The sequence below is a fragment of the Mastigoproctus giganteus genome, chromosome 4 (assembly GCF_048544385.1).
Source record: "Mastigoproctus giganteus isolate SK-2022 chromosome 4, ASM4854438v1, whole genome shotgun sequence".
NCBI lineage: Eukaryota > Metazoa > Arthropoda > Arachnida > Uropygi > Thelyphonidae > Mastigoproctus > Mastigoproctus giganteus.
The window spans coordinates 27,653,656-27,671,787 of NC_143578.1; the positions used below are offsets into that span (position 1 = coordinate 27,653,656).

Consider the following 18,132-nt stretch of genomic DNA (forward strand, 5'->3'; position numbering starts at 1 on the left):
TGAATAACAAGATTGCTGTTACCGAATATATTATTTGATCTTATTATCCATATAGTGTCAGAATAAAGAATAAAATTTGGAACTGTACTATTTTACAAAAAAATTATTGAGTGTTTCGCATGATGCAAAATGTTACATGGGTTCACTTGCTATGACATTTTTGCCCCACTACAGGATTTAAATTAAAAATGCTATAGGCATAAAATTCTTCCACTTTAATTAGATCAGAATTAGGCTCAAATTATTATTTGAAATTTTTTTTATTTTTCAGACTCTTCTATAGAAGCCCATGCATAGGGGCTTGTATTTTGTGCAGTGTCTGAAAATTTATAAGTGTACTCTTGATATTTTTTTACATAGACAACTTAGGTTTTCTCCAGCTATTTCAATGCAAGCATTGAAATATTTTGAGAATATAACACAACAATGCATTATGTTTTTTGTCATGACTAACTGGGATCACTTTTGACCCTCCAGCACTTGGGCTTGCCCTTTTTATCCGTGAATCAACCTATAACAAATATAATTTTTTAATTGAATAATGTCACCCAGTAAGTGAATCTGTTATTCATTAGGGCACTGTTACGACTGGTTTTAGTCCAGTTTGGATGACTCATCAGTTAGCCTCATTCAGTGACTTCTAATTGGTTTCACATTCAGAGACTTGACTTTTTATGCATTACTATGCAACAAAACTTAACTAGTTTTTCCTTCCCTGGAAGCATGAATGCTTCCAGCTGAAGGAGAAACTAGAATAGGAAGTCTTCCTGACAGTGCTCCAACATAATTTAAATTATCTTCTTATTCAGTGGCGTGGCTTCTGATCTTCTTTTTTGTGCTGAGTGATGATTGAAGCAAAGACAAATTCTTTTTCCCAATCACACTTAACAGAAAGTTAACTGAGGCTACCTGATGAGTGATACGAATAGCAGTGAAACTAGTCAGAACACTGCCTTCAGGTTTTTAATGAATAAAAGAGTCACCTACTGGGTGATATCATTTGATTAAAAAAATTGTATTGGTTACTCTAAATCGATTTGCATATAAACATAGTGATTTTTAAAGTGTATAAGCCCAAGCTCAGTCACTGGAGTGATTCCAAACAGTCACAACAGAAAATTGTAATGCAACATTGTTATTTTGTAAGACTACTCCACTCAATCTTATGATGTCTGTGCAAACCAAAAATATAATGAAAAGAGTTTTTTGTTTATTCAGATATTTGATATTTTTGTATTTACCCAAAAAAAAATATATAATAATAATAATAATAATAATAACTACTGAGAAAAAACAAACAAACATGTTTGCTTACATTGTTATCTTTGCTTTTGCTGTTGGTTGTCTGATTTAGATTTATTATCATTTTGTTACTGAGTGCATACTCGCCCCTTCTCGTGTATGTCAGTTTTGATATTCAGTCTCTTCTACCACTTTTTTGCAAAATATATAAAGTTGAATATTTCAGAGTTATTCTAACTTGGGCTTTGATTTTGCTATATACTGTTCTTTCATGCTAGAGGTCATTTTTACTGCTTTCCCTGCTAGTATAGTGGTTTCACCACTTGTCATTTGCTGTTGTCTTTATTAGTTTTATGGTTATTGTTTTTATTTCTTCTCCGTAGAAACATTGTCACCTTGTCACATATTCATGCCATTGTCAAGGTAGTCATTCTCAGGTATGGGTTGCGCAGTTATTTTTAACTGGAAACAGGTTTTTCATTGAACAGCAGAGAGACTGACTATAAAATACATAATCTGCGTAGTTATAAATACATTCTTAGGGCTTATACAATGGGTAATAATTGTGCTTGTAGAGATTTCCACCCATGTGTTCCCCACTTAGTAACCAATTAGGGAGCATGTAGGTTACTCTCCTGGAGTATAGCTAGTCTTCTTTATACGAATTGCACAGTGCAGTTTGTATGAAGCAGACTAATTTGTATTAAGTTTATTTGTGTTAGAATACAGAGAACACCTCTTGACATTAAGACATTTCCATGCACGGAATTTTAATATTCATTGCATGAAATCAACAAAAAAAAAAAAAAACCTCTTCTAAGTATTCTAACTTACTTATTAAAAAAATAAAATAAGTAGTTTTTTTTTTGTTTTTTTTTGAAAATATATAAAACAGCTATTTTATTTAAATGATCAATAAAAGCAAAAACACTTACTTTGGAGCTGCTTTTTAAAATTTTCAAAACTATTATTTCATCACAAATTATATTTTCTAAAGCAGTATTCTCTGCCATAGGGTAAACTCAGGCTGCTTAAATGATTTTGGAGAATTTTATTGGGACAACTGTTGAGTTCTTTCCAAAATAGCGAAATGTCTTTCTCTACTTAAAAAAAAAGACATATTTATACTGCTCTGTTCTATTTGTATTATCATTATAATGTGGACAAATAGATCCTTTTCACAGTTGTTTTATAGCTACTCAAATTTAGCCTGACCTTGTTGAATGTCAAAAGATCTAGAGACAAAAAAATCTAGTGTTTGGTCCCTCTGTATTTTTTTCCACGATTTGTGTTTCTATGATAGAAGAATATTAACCATTAAATGTTCTAGAAGTCTTTAATCTTCCAAACTGTCTACTTTACCTTTAAAGTAAAAACAAAGAGCTGAATACTGAATGCAGTTGTCTAAAAGAGTATTTTTTAATTTTCCTATCTCTTTTGCATTACTCTATTCAATTTGTTTCTAAATTGATATAGTTGTAAACAAATTTTGGATTAGAATTTTTTATATATTTTTTATTAGTTAGTTTGTTAGTAGTAAACATGAAACTTAAATATTTCATATTTGGTCTTTCATTTTTGAGACCAGAACTGAATTATTTACACTGATTTTTTATAATGAAGTGGTTATGAAATGATTATCTTAACTCTTATGAAAGCAAAATTAGAAAAAGGAGGTCCAAAAAAATATGTACAGGAAAGGTTAGCAAGAGGGAAAAAACGTGCCGTTGAAGAACTAGAAGAGCAGTTTGAAAGGTATACTTTTTTGTTCATTGTTGTTTTTTAAATATTTAGAGTTGTTTAAAGTTTCATTTCTTGGGTGGCTTCTTACAAAATATAAATTATTTCCTATAATTAAAAGTATTCAAAATGAAAATAAAGTTTATACTGAATAATAAGTCATTTGTAATTTTTTTAGTTGCTTTTTTCACATCATTTATTTCTTATATTCTGTTTTTTTTTTTTGTTTCAATAGGCCATTTACAGTGGGACCACCTAGTAGGCCACTGAGTCCAATGGAACAGAAGATCATAGCAGAAAAAAAAAGCAAGAAAGAGCAGCCCCCTTTATCACATTTTGATACTGATGTATATAATTTTTATTTTAAAATTATTTTGGATCAGTTTTAATTTTAATATTAATAATTTATTTTATCATTTATCTCATCAATAATTTTCCTTGCATAAGAAAAATTAATAAGAAATAATATTTTTACGAGTATAACATTTTAAAATGCAGTATAAACAAATTAACTCCTGAATTATTCCCAAATTCTGTGGTTGCTGCATGGCCACAAGTTAGAAGTTTTAGGATTCAAGCCCATACATAGCCACAAAGTATGTAATGTACAGTATATAGATGTGGAGATGTACAGGATGATTCATGAAGATAACATAACTTCAAAAGCTGATTTTTGAAGAAATTTTGAGTTAAAAAGTTCAAATTTGAGTTAAAAGTTCATATAATATTATTAAAGTAGATCTGTTATTTTATATTTTATGTAATAGTGAAAAATGAGATATATGAGAAACTAATCTAACTTATTTTCTCATATTAGAATATTGTTTTTCTTTTATTTTTTGACTGATGCATCAAAAGCCTCTGTCTATCTTGCACACTGTATGAATAATACTAATACTATGTAATGAGTCTACCTCTTGTGAGATATTTAGTTAACTTGAACTTGAAAAATATCACAGCCCAATAGTTAGTTTACATTTAGAAAATTTCAGTGCAGTGTGTTTGAATCAGCATGATGCACAAAATGTACTCCTAGAATTGCTTAAGTGATTTTTACTGTGAAGATGAAAATGTATTTGTTTGTTCTTATACCTGGCTCCTCCAGTTACTGGTGATGCTGTTGTTGGGGATATCCAATCGCAGCATTGCTTCATTATGTATGCAGTTCATCTTTCTTGTGTAATGGTGATACATACACACAGAATCCATTGCCTTCCCTCAGGCTGCACATTATTCAGTTTTTTTAATTTTCTTACCCCACTGCCATATGACTTTATGGTAAACACCTAGTACAGTGTAGTTTTCTTTAGGCAACTTAAAAATAATTTTATCATGAAATAATATAACATATAAGAGTATTACTGATACACTGAGTGTTATTATTAATTTTTTGGATTCAGCGGTACTGGCAATATGTTCAGCAAAGTATCAGCGATTCTTGTCTTGCTCCTCCTCCAGAAAACTTACAAAGTTGTATAGCAGAAAGACAGGCCAAAAAACTGAAAAGTCTTACTGTGTTTAATGAAGTAGTGACAAGGTCTTGCGATGAAGCCAGAAGAATATATAACTTATTTCTACGGCAGTCAATTGGTAAGTGTTTCCATTATGAAAGAATACTTATTGTTTATTGAAGTTTTTCTGATGTTTTCATATAAGAAATGGGATTAGAAATAGTGGAAGTAATATTAAAATTATTATTATTAATATTAAATGTTTATATTAAAATTTTAAAGTATTTAAATATTTGTATAAATAAATATTTAAATTTTTAAATGTTTAAAGTACTTAAATAATTATTGGAACTAAGAAGCAAGTCTCACTTTTTACATTTCTGCAGTTAAGGTACTTTAACCCAGCACTGGTGGTACCCCAAAGTGTAGCAAAAAACGATGGTGGGTCACTTGACAGGTGCCCAACTTTCTTTTTAATTTATGTAAAATGTTTTTGGTTTTTTTTATTTTTAATTCTGCTTAAGCATTTCCAATATTTCACCTTTTTTAAATGAATTACAGTACTTATTGTATGTAATTTAACTGGAATAACTGTAATTCCAGGAGGCATTAGCCAACTGCAGTCATTGGGAATCTCTATTAAGAAGCTCTTTAAAGTATTCATGAATGAACCAAATGAATGAAGTCGCCAAAGCATGATTTAACACCAGCAGCACGAGTGAATCAACCCCATTTCAATGGTATATATTAATGGGTGAAAAATTAGTGGGAGTTAGTGAAACGTAAGTTGCTTGTGATACAAGAAATGTGAAATCAACAACGTCCTTAATGGCAATGAAGATGGCACACTCTTTGAAGAAAGTTAGCAGGCCATAGAATCAGTAATGCTAGGTGGGACAGTAGCGATGACATGTTATCAGTATTAGTAGTGGCAAATAACACAAGAAAGCAAGCTTATGCAGCATTGGTCAATAAAAACAATCTACCTACATCATCTGTCCAACTCCTCTAGTAATTTCTCTAATCCTTAAATTTATTCAACCTATCCATTTTCACAACACCAGATAGAAGTTTGTTTCAGCAGTCACTTACTCTCTGGCTGAAAGAAGGTTTTTGCACACCTATCCTGCAATCTTCTTCCTCAGTTTAAATTTATGCACCGTTATATGTCTGGTTTGAAAAAGAGTAAGGATGCCAGCAGCATTTATTTTACTCAGTTCATTTAAAGCCTAAAGTTAATTTAAAACTTCAATCAGATCTCTTCATAGATGCCTAATTTCCAGAGGCTGTAGTTTGCAGCCCTGAAGTCTCATGTTAAGAGTATCCTTTTGTGTCCTTGATTAATCTTATTGCTCTTCTCTGCACCTTTTCCAACATATCTATATCCTTTCTAAAATGAGGCTTCCATACCTGTATTCAGTACTCAAAAGCAGCCTAACCATTGCCTTATACAAAGGCATAATCATCTCCTTGTCCCTGCTACCAAAATTCTTGTATAACTTTGACAGAATCACATGAGCTATCCTAGCAGCCTGTTTGAACTGGTCAAAGAATTTTGACTGTACAACCTACCCCTTGTCTGACTGTACAACCTACCCCTTGGTCCTTTTCATTCTGCACTACCTGGGTGTGTTAACACCATTTTGTATGTTATTCTGGGATTCATATATACACAGTACTATTCATATGCAGTACCTTGTATTTATGAATGTTAAACTTCAGTTGCCACTCCTCTGCCCATCTGCTTTAAATCTAAAGTATGCTCTTCTGCTTGATTTCTTTTTCTGCAGTAGCATACCCTGATTTCTGTCATTAATGCCACCCTTTATATTATCAATAAACTTAGACAATAAATTTGATATGCCTTCATTAGTATCATTAATAAATATTGAAAACAATAAGGGGCCCAGTGCTGAACCCTGAACAACCCCACTAACATGATGAAGGCCATGAGGCGCAGTGGCCATTAATAACCATTCTCTGTCTCCTGCCATTCATCCATCTCTTTATTTATAATAGTAAGTACATGTGCTTTGAGTGACCGGGGTTCAAGCCCATGACTGATAAATACGGTGCTGTTTCTCATATTCTGTAAATCTTGCAAACTACTCTGACTGTGTGGTTGTCCCAGAGTATAAACAGAAAATTTATTTATTTATTAATTTAAAAAAAAAAACTTGTCCCTAATGCGATACTGCTCCAGTTTCTGCTAGCAGACTTTCACTAGTTTCACTCTAGTGTCCCCATTGCTAAAATAGCTAGATGCAAAATATTTCTTCAGTTTGTCAACAACCTGAAGAGTATCATCAGTAGAGTAGTTATACCATTAATATCCAGTGGAAAAATGTGGATTTGTGCTAACATAAGGAAAGAATTCTTTGCTACTTTTCTTCTCATTCTTGGCCAAAGACTTCTCGTAATTTGCCTTATTGACATTAGATAGCAAGTAAAATCTTAGTTTTAAATTGACATTTTTAATAAGCACTTGTGAAATAGCGTTTAAAATATATAATAATATTTTTTTTTTTCCCAAAATTGGCCTCCTGAAATGTGTGTGTCTTATCATCTACAAAATATGGTGTGTTGTGCTTACGTTATGGTGTATGTGCTAATATATAGTTTTTTATTCTGCAAAACCATTATACTTTAGTAATTTTATTTTATGTTTTTCTAGTTGACTATTTGCTAATGGATCAAGAAGAAAGAAGAAGGCTAAGAATTTGTTGGGTTCCTTCAAAATTTACTTCATGGTACCATACTTAGTTTTTCTCTATTCACATAGATTTTATCTATTATAATCATAATACCTATTGTGTCATTTTAAACTCAACACCTATTACAAAATTTATTGGTCTCTCTTTAGATAGTGGGTGACCTGTTTGTTTGTTGTTATTATTTGGTTTTTAGGAGCATCAGCAACTAAAGCCGTATTGCTCCAGGGATATGCGGTGGTCATTCCCTGACCTTTCCGCATCCTCTGTATTTGGTGGTCATGGGCTCGAACCCCGGTCTAATCAAGAAGCATGTGCTACGGACTGCCGCTCCTGCCTACCTGGCTACGGAGGTGCCTATAGTGGGTGACCTCTATTAGCAAACTTGTACCAACTTATGAATAATTTATAGTCTGAATGTGCAGTCAAGTGTTGTGTGTGGAAGAAAAACTTACAGTAAAACACATAACAAAGGTTATGTATGTATTTAATTCTAAGACAGAAAAATGGAATACAATTCTTCCTCATATAACCTGAAATAGAATCTCACAAATTCATTTTAATTAAAGATTTTTTTCCCTTCATGGTTTCTCCAAAACCTATATAAGAATTCATATCTTCCCTTCTGCCATATTTATTAAATTTTTGAGAAGAATGTCTATTTTAATGATACCCTTATTAAATAATAAGAGTATCAGTAAGTTATCTGGGAAAGTAGGTGGCAACCCTTCTGAGAATTGAAGCATAAATAATGTTCACAAATTTTATAACTCATAAATCTGTAATTGAAATTTGAAAAACAATGAAACTAAATAATTTTATAAAAAGATAGAGCTCGGTATTCCAGTATTGAACTCTAGTTTTCATAGCATTGGTCTCTATGAAATTGGTCTTAAAAAATTAATGCTTCATAGAAGCCAATGTGTGAAATATTCTTTTCATATATTTTAATTTTAATCCATTTTTAATTTTAATAAATGTGGAATTATGAAAATGTATAATTTGACCACAATTGTTTTTTTTTTATTATTATTTTTATTTTTTTATTATTAGTATTTGAAATGTGAACTGTAAATTCAAATGATTTGATTTCATTGTTTCAATCTTAATCTCATCATTTGAAAAAAGTAAGGATCTTCTTGTTTGGGACTTGACAATATTGTAATAAATCATTATTGGTTGCAGTTAATTGTAGTTCCACTGATCCCCATGAATTCTTATCTTTCACTTGCCTGTGACTCACATTACTTTATATTTTCTTCATCTTTTTATTTTAAATTTAAATTGTATTATAACTGATTTATATATGTTTAAACCAGTGTTCTTAAATGTGTTTGGGAGGCAGGACACCTGAAATTTAGGATGTTCTTTGGAAAAAAACCATGGAATATTGATATATTTAATTCCATCATACAAACGAGAAACAATTTTAATAGCAGAAAATATAACTATATTATATGTATACAAGTCTCTTCACCTTGAAAAATAATAATGCATAAAATATTTTTAAGAAATCACATTTTAGTTGGATAAAGATAAATAACATAAGCCTAATTAATAAATATAATACAAAGGATGAGCTTTGGAAGGCTAAACAAAGGCACTTAATATCAGAGGTCATATTTGAAAATTGAATTCACATTTTTGATTCTGCATTCAGTTTATTTCTGTACTTTGTTTCATGGAGATGTAGCTAGAAAAGACATAGGTGCTTTGCTTTAGTCATTTGTTCATTCATATTGTTATCTGCTAGAACTTATTAGGGGATAAGCAATAGCAAGTACCAAAGGTTTCAGGAAAATTGATGGCAGAAAACCTTAAAATTGAAAACATTCTGTTCATTAACTTAATTGTTTCTGCACATTGGGAAAAGACCACCATTATTCACTGGAACACTTTGATCCAGCTTGTTGCAGAAACACAAGTTTTCTGCAGTAGCATAATTTGAGAATCACTGGTTTTAAACTGTATAATATAATGAATCTATGTATATGAGAAAATTTAAAAGCTTAAAACTGTCACTAATAAAAAAAAATTAAATTGAGTGTCTTAATTTTGGAATGGTTACTGAATGAAGTAGCAAAAGTTTGCAATATTGTTGCAGTCTATTTCATATAAGACAGGAAAAGTAGCCCACTGATTAAGTAGATTGTGACATACCTGATGTGTTCAAAAATATAGGTTATTAAAACAAACTACTAAAGTAAAAATAACTAAAAAAAAAGAATTGTATGGTATTATTTTGACAGTTACATAAAGTTGTAGGATGATTAATACAAAATTTTGCAGCCTTTCATAACGGAATAGGTGGATAATATGAGCAATCACATTACTCTTCTCCAGCAAAGTTTGATTAGAGAAGAATAAAATTTACAGATTTTTAGAAGGTTGTATAATATAGATTCAATCATAAATTGTGACATACTTGATGTATGTCACAATTTATGATTGTGATATACATCAGGTAAATGTATGTCACAATCACAAAAAAAAAAAACAAATGTGTGAAACTATTATATTTTTTTCTTTCTAGTGTAATTCGAGCTCCAGTACCATGGCATGAAACATATTTTAAAACTAAACTACAGTTGGAAAGTCAACTGTTTACCTCAAGTCCTGTAGTACAAGCTCTAGGGAAACTGTGGGAAACAAAGTTTGTGCATACTTTTATTTCTATTGAATATAAAAATGTATTTTACTATAATTATTTGTCAGCTTTCTCTGTGTAACAGGTGACAGACCGAAAAATGTATTCAATGGAAATGTTGAATATTAGCATAGGCGCATATACAAGCCAAAAAAAAAAAAAAAAACTTCTAATTTCACCCATCCCCTCGCTCCAAATGTTTGTTCTATTTCTACCTTGAATCTATTTAAACTATCAACTTCTACAATGACAGATGGAAATTTGTTGCAGCAATCAACCACCTGCTAGCTAAAGGCAAACTTCCACACATGTATCCTACAACTGTCTTTCCTCAATTTGAATTTATGCCTTCTCAGGTGAGAAGGCATAAATTCAAGCATAAATTCTGAGGCATAAATTCAAGCATAAATTCAAGGCATAAATTCTGAGCAAGAGGAAGAATCCCATCAGAATTGAACATGCTCAAACCATTCAAGGCTTTATACATCAATCAGATCACCTGGCAGCTGCCTAGTCTCCAGACACTGTAATTTTCAAAACTTAAGACTTTCTTCATAAGAGCAACCCTTTGTTCCATTCATTAATCTTGTTGCCCTTCTCTGCACTCGTTTCAACAGCTCAACATCCTTCTTAAAATGAGGTCTAGAGACCTGTATACAGTACTCAAGGTGTAGCCTGACCATTGACTTATATAAGGGGATAATCACCTCCTTATCCCTGCTAGAAAAATTCCTGTATATCATTGACAAGACACCACGAGTATCTGCCTGCACAATTACCCCCAGGTCCTTTTCATTCTCTACCACTGCCAGTGTAGTACCACACAGTTGATATGTTAGTCTGGGGTTACTGCTTCCCATATGCAGTACTTTACATTTGTCAATGACAAACTTCAGTTGCCACCTCTCAGCCCACCTGCTCAACTTTTCTAGATCCTGTTGCAGCAGCATACTCTCATTAGTGTCCTTAACAACCCTGCCAACCTTCATATCATCTGCAAACTTGGATATTAAGCCTGATATACCATCATCAATATCATTTATAAATACAGAAAATAACAATGGACCCAACACTGAACCCTGAGGGACTTCACTAATAACATTAGTCCATGAAGAGCAGTGTCCATTGATTACCACTCTCTGTCTTTTCCCACTCAACTATCCCTTTATCCATAGCAACAATTTGCCTCCAGTGCCATACTGTTCCAATTTGTGCAGCAGTCTTCCATGTGCAACAGTATCAAAAGCCTTTCTAAGATCCAAATATGTGATATCAAAATTATTTTTGGCATGCAGTTCCTTTGTGATCACATCATAGTATCCAATCAAATTGGTCAGACAAGACTTCCCCTTAACAAACCCATGCCGACCGGGCTAGCTGGGTGGGTAAAGTGCCTGCCTGGCAACCCAAAGGTCGCGGGTTTGAATCTCGCCTTGGGCTTGGATCAAAGTACCGCAAAAACCTTGGGAGGTGCATTATGGCCACAGAAGCCGATGTGCCAACAACTACCAAAAAAAAAAAAAAAAAAAACCCATGCTGTGGCCAAACTATAACTGAAGTCTTGTCTAGATGATCCTGCAGTGCTTCTTTAACCAGTTCCTCCATTAATTTCTTGGAACAGAAGTTAAACTAACAGGTCTGTAAATACCTGTGTCTCCCTTTGATCCTCCTTTGTGGATTGGGGTCACATTTGCACATCGACAGTCCACGGGTACCTCCCCTGAATCCAAGGAAGCTCTCATAATTATGGCTAAGGGTTTGCTTACTTCCTTTGTCACCTCCTGTAATATAACTGGATAGATTCTATCCACCCCAGGTGCTTTTCTTATTTTTATCTTCAACCATTTCTCCCCCACTTTACTCTCAGTTATTACAAAATCAACTAGCTCACTGCCAGAGTTTAATACACCTCTGGCATTCTCCTCCCTGAATAACTCCTCATGTGTGAATGTAGATGCAAAATATTCATTTAGTTTGTTAGCTACCTGAGCAGGATCATCAACAGTTGAGCCATCGATATCAAGTGGACCAATCTGATTCATCCCCTTCCTTCTAGAGTTTACATAAGTAAAGAACTCTTTGCTGTTTTTCTTTGCATCCTTTGATAAAGATTTCTTGTAATCTGCCTTTGCCTGCCTAACCTCCTTTGTGATTTGGTTACAGACCAGATTATATCTGTCATAGGCTTCTGTGTCGCCTGTTAATTTTTATGTATCCCATGCATTTTTATTCTCTGCCACACGTCTCATTAGTTCACCTGACATCCATTTAAGCGTAAACCTCGAACAATATTTCTTAGTTGGTATGATAAGCCTAGTAGCTTGCAAGATTAATTCTTTGAATGTTTCCCATTTTGAATTTGCTGTTGGTAACATCATCAGTTGGTCCCACTGTATAAAATTTAAATACTGTTTCAGACCACTGTAGTCACCTTTACAAAAGCAATAACCCTTCCCTTTACCCCTAATGGTAGTTACCACTTTGAGTAAATCCCACTTCAGCACACTGTGATCACTGCCACCTAGTGGTTCCTTTATCTGCAGATTCTTAATGCATGAAGAATCACTACTGATAATCAGGTCAAGAGTATTACTCCCTCTAGTTGCCTCCCGATCATGCTGCTGTAGAAAACAATCATCCAATAAATCTACAAATGCCTTGCTAGTGTTCGAGTGACCAAACCACAAATTCCAGTCAATATCTGGAAATTAAAATCATCCGTTATAAGACACTCTGATTTACTGGCCCACTCTATTTCTCTGTATAGTTGTTTATTATACTCATCAGAGTCATTAGACCTATAAAACATTTATACTCTCAACTTTTCTTTCCCAGTGCTTATGTCACACTGAACTGACTCACTGCACTGTCCAGTGATGTCGACTGGTTGTACCTCCTTGGATTTTATTTGTTTCCTAACTAATAGCATAACCCCCTCCTCCCTTCTTATCCTGTCTATCCTTCCTGTACACATTGTACTCCCCAAATTCCAGTTCTGCATTCCTTATATCTGTATGACATCACATCTCTGTTATCCCAACGATATCTGCTTTTGATGTTTTGACCAACACCTCAAATTCATCAAATTTATTTACCAAACTCCTAGCATTGGTGTACACATAATATGTACCTGTTCCTATTTTTAGCTACCTTAACACAGCCCACGTATTTACTTGTTCTGTAAAGACTCCCAGCTGTCGCTGGAAAATATAAAAATACATTTAGTATTTCTATTGAATATAAGAATATATTTTACTGTAATTATATGCCACCTTTCTCTCTGCAACAGATTTTAGACAGGGAAAAAAGTTAGGTAACTCTGTTATTTTATTGATGAACTTTGATACCTTACCAGAATATACCAGCTGGAAGCTATCACTGTTATAACAGTAAAATTAATTAATGCAATTTTTTTCGGTTTATTTGGTTATTTATATTTGAAATATGCTAAAAAAAAATTCTCTTTCTCTCTCTATCTCACACACACACACGCACACGCACACACACGCACGCACACGCACGCACACACACACACACACACACACACACACACACACACACACACACACACACACACACACACACACACACACACTTTTAAATATAGTTATCAATCATTAACAACTATGCATGTTGAAATGGTAGTTAATAAACAACAGTAAAAAAGCTATAAAGATGCCTTTCATCTTAACTGTCCTAGCATATGAAAATTTGCATGTTTTTATCAGGTTATATTCATGATATATAATGTTATAATCTGTATAGTGTTGAAATCTCAGACTGTTTTGCCTGTTTGCAAATGGATAAACCTAAGTTTCTATGTGAAAACTTGTACAGTCGCCAATTCTCTTGATTCTATTTTATAAAAAAAAAGATAAAGTTATAAGTCACTCCCAAACTGGTAGTAAGTGAAAATATTATTATATTACACCACAGAGAACAATTTCATCTTCACCCACTGAGACCATTGTCATTGCTGGCTCCAAAAAATGGACAAATAATTTTAATTTTTCATATACAGTGATATGTAATGGTAGATTCCATTATCTATATTCTCAGAAGAGTGGCTAAATGTACATGACATCACTTACATTCATGGCATCATGCCTGACCTTCACTTACTTGGAAAGAGTGCTATTTGATTGCACATAATGGCACTCTCTCAACCTAGGTGATAGGTATTCTTTCAACGAAATGCCTTTAGCTATAAAGGCATTTGGTTGAAATAAAATAAATAAAGGCATTTGGTTGCAAGAATACCTAATAAGCATTCTTACAACCAAATGCCACGAGCTATACACTTAGTGATCACCGAATTATGACCACCTACCTAATACTTCGTAGGTCCTCCTTTTGCCCTCAGTACAGCAGCTATCCAACGTGGCATTGATTCAACCAGGTATAGCCAACCAAGCTGTGTATAATGCAGTCAGCAATGCAGGTATGGAGGTTGTTGTTGTTGTTATTTGGTTTTTAGGAGCATTAGCAACTAAGGCCATATTGCTCCAGGGATATGTGGTGCTCATTCCCTGACCTTTCCGCATCCTCCGTATTTGGTGGTCACGGACTCAAACCCCGGTCTAATCAAGAAGCGTGTGCTATGCACTGCTGCTCCTGCCCACGTGGCTATGGAGGCACCAGGTATAGAGGTGATGATTGTTGTATCCAGACACCTGATATGCCTTTCCATAGTGTCCCACAAGTGCTCTATGGAATTTATATCGGGTAAGTTCGGAGGCCAATCGATATGCCGGAAGTCAGAACTGTGTTTTTCAAACCATTGCTGCACAACAAGTGCCCGATGGCTTGGCACGTGTCTTCCAAGATGGTGTCATCTTGCCCCACACAATACAACTGCCTCCACCGGCCTGCACTTTTGATACCATGCATTATGGATCAAGCGCCTCATGTTGTTGATGCCAAATCCATACATGACCATCCACTGTGTGAAGTAAATAACGTGACCCATCTGACTAGCACACCTTCTTCCAGTCTTCTAATGTCCAACTTGCATGCTCTTTGCACGAGGTGAGTCTTTTATGCCGATGAACCTTGGTTAGGAGCAGATGCCGTAGGGGGCGTCTGCTGATATAGCCCATACGTGCAAGCGTGTGACGCATGGTCATGCCAGATATTGTTCTGGGTTGGTCCATGTTGTATTGGGTAGTCAGCTCTTCAACAGTGCTGTGCCTGTTTGCCTGTATGAGTCGTCAGATCCAGCGCTCACCTCTAACATCAACCTTTCGCTGACCTTTGCAGTTTTGCTGTCAAGTCGTTGTTTGACCATTTTGATGCCAGCCCTGGTACACTTTAATTACTGTAGCTCTTGAACACCCCACCAGTTCAGCCATTTGGGAAATCAAGGCACCAGCTCGTCGAGCACCCACAATCTGTCCTTTATCAAAGTCCAATAAATCCTTTTACCCATCACACTCGGAATTTTACTACCTACTGAACCACTGACATCTTACCTATGCTATGTGGGTCGACTAATTTAACCTGTTGACCACGTGAGGTACACATACCTCACGTGGTCAATGGGTCGCATTCAGTTTTCATAGGGGTGATCATATTCAGTGATCACCAGTGTATAACTGCAAGTATTTATTTGTCTCTGAACTACTGATTGTTTGTCTGCTCTCTTGTCAGATAGCTGTTATTTTATTTTTTTATAGCATGAAATCTATTGTTAATTGAATATTGAGTAGGAATAAATGATTTTTGCAAGACCACCTGCATAGAATGGAGAAAACCATTGTTGCAGAACTGCTAAAAAAAAACCCCTAAACTCTCCTGGATTCTGCATATTAGCTAAAAGCAGCTGCAAAACCTTAACAATAATGAAATGCCTAACAGCGGCTCCGTTCAGCACTATCACTTGGAAACAGACCCCTCTCACCTGGCTGCCTCTCTAACAATAATAGGGATCTCTGGATTCTGCATATTAGACCTGATCACAGACCTGAGTTTGATAATGGCTTCCCAAATGATTCAATGTATACATATGTATGATACTGAGTGAGTGATGCAACTGATCCTCACAACTATCCCACCCTTGTGATGAGCTTTTTTTGAAATATATTGCTCTCTTGAAAGCAGCAGCCTACATTTAAAGACTGTCATAAAAACCAGTTATGAGATTTTTATATCTAAACTTTATAAAATAATCAAAGAAACATGTAGAATAATCTGAGCTGATCAGATCCATTATCTCAGTATAGTTAATCTCAGATGGAATCCAGTCATCCATAAAATTTAATGAGATTCTTATTACCAGATAGTACCCAGCCCACACCATCTGTTTTTTCTCAGGCACAGTACCTTTGCCTCCAGCTTGTAATAACAGGTACTACACCCAGACCAGGATCTCTTATGTAGATATTATCAAAACAAACCTAACATATTACAAAGTCGCTTGGTCATCTTAAACCTCAACAGTTCTTAACCTTAAACCTCAAAATCAATCACATTGCTTTAGTAATCATATTTGATCCCAAACAACTTTTCAGTCACATTGACACTCTGACAAAAAAAATGTCAACCATGAGATGGTGTGCAGTACAAGATCTCCTAAGGTCCACTATAGCCATAGCAGCTAATGTGCCAATAAACAACCATACCACACACACAAGGTCTCTTGCATGTAAGAGATGTAACAATTTCAAGAAAATATATACAAACAGCAGTTTATTCAGCATTACTGTATGGAGCAGAAATATTGTTTCTGAAGTCCTGACCATGATGAAGAATATTGGCTGGTCAAATGAATTATCTACAATCATCATTTTCTACCATGAGTTTGCACAACCCAGATAGCTATTACAGATGGAACTAACAATGATACTCAACAGTAGAAGATACACAACTATGAAATACTTATTATTAGTAGCAGCAAATAATTCAAGGAAGCAGGCTGATACAGCATCATTCAAAAGAGAAACTACTCACATCATATGTCCAATCCCCTTTCTAATAATTTGTCTAATCCTTGATTAAATTTATTCAGACTATCTACTTTTACAACACCAGATGGAAGTTTGTTTTCTTTCAACAATCAGTTACTCTTCGACTGAAAGCAGATTTTTGCAGCCATCCTTTTCCAGTATAAATTTATGTCCCTTTGTGTGTGTGTGTCTCATCCCTCAGTTTCTGGGACTTGTGTTACTTAAGAAGCCCATTACAAGCCTTAAGATCAATGCCAACATTGTGCCTGCTCATTAGTGACAAGCTTTAACCAGCTCAACTTCTATCTGTAATCCAATACATGGTTTCCATCAGAAATGATTTTTACAAATATGTGACTGACCGTGCTTATAAGAAGCAACTTAACAACCTGTATCCTAATATCCTTAAACCATTACAGCAATAAAACAATTACTACAGACGATTATTGGTTTCCTATGAAAAAGAACACCCAAAAGGCCAGTAATCAAATGTGGTATTATATGCATAATGGTAATTTGTCTTGATATATCATGTGATGCATTTGCAATGCTCATATTTATCCATTATAATAATCTCAGCTGGTGCAAAATAATTCAGTAAATACAGATAGATCTTTTAAAATTTCCTCATCCCACCAAGTATATCATCTGTATAGTTTATCTTATTTAATGCATTTCATGTGTTGTTTATTTACGCATAAATTAAAAAGATTTTTCTTCTTTCTAGGTATGCCTCATTCACATTTATTAGTATTGAAGAACTTGAAATCGGTAATTGTATGCCTTTCACACATATTGAATTTCAAGCTTTTGTAGGAAGTCAGTGCAAAAAAGGAAGAAACATTCTTCATAAAGAGTATGTATTTAGTATTTGAAAAGTTTTATAAAGTTGAAAGTATGTATATGTCAAATATCTTATTTCCATGAAAAATTAAATATCTTAATTTTAAAAATTATCATAGAAAAATAACAAAAATCAGACTTCATAAAGCCCATGTTTTCTTATTATTTTTAATTTCTTTTCTTTTATCTGAAGATTTCTGCTTTCCAAATCATTATATTAGTATTTTGGAATTGATCTTTATTGGTTTCCAAATGGTATTAGATATTATATGACAGGCATATTATTATGGTAACAAGTTCTACTTAAAGAATTTATCTCAATGTTGAAAATAACTTTAGCCTCTTATGTCACTTTTTTGTTATATTCTGACAGATGGCTTCCAACATGTTCCCAAATTCTTATTCAAAGAAAAAATGACTGGTCTTTTCTTCTTCCAAAGGCTTCAGGGAGTTCTTTAATTAGGATTAAGAAGTTTTATGAAACAGTAGCAGCTGCAATGTCAATCCATCTAAGGCATGCTGTTATTTATTCATTAGAGCAATGGCTCAATTTC

General features: G+C 34.0%; 1 protein-coding gene across 1 annotated transcript in view; it reads left to right on the forward strand.

Annotated features, from left to right (window-relative positions):
• Positions 1-18,132, forward strand: part of LOC150086500 (dynein axonemal heavy chain 3-like) — a 544,757-nt gene that overhangs the window by 24,819 nt on the left and 501,806 nt on the right. Inside the window, exons 4-9 of the mRNA XM_090372184.1 lie at positions 2,901-2,997; positions 3,218-3,329; positions 4,383-4,572; positions 7,108-7,183; positions 9,678-9,797; positions 17,463-17,602. Coding sequence (XP_090228310.1) covers positions 2,901-2,997; positions 3,218-3,329; positions 4,383-4,572; positions 7,108-7,183; positions 9,678-9,797; positions 17,463-17,602 — 735 coding nt within the window. The remainder of the gene's footprint in view (positions 1-2,900; positions 2,998-3,217; positions 3,330-4,382; positions 4,573-7,107; positions 7,184-9,677; positions 9,798-17,462; positions 17,603-18,132) is intronic.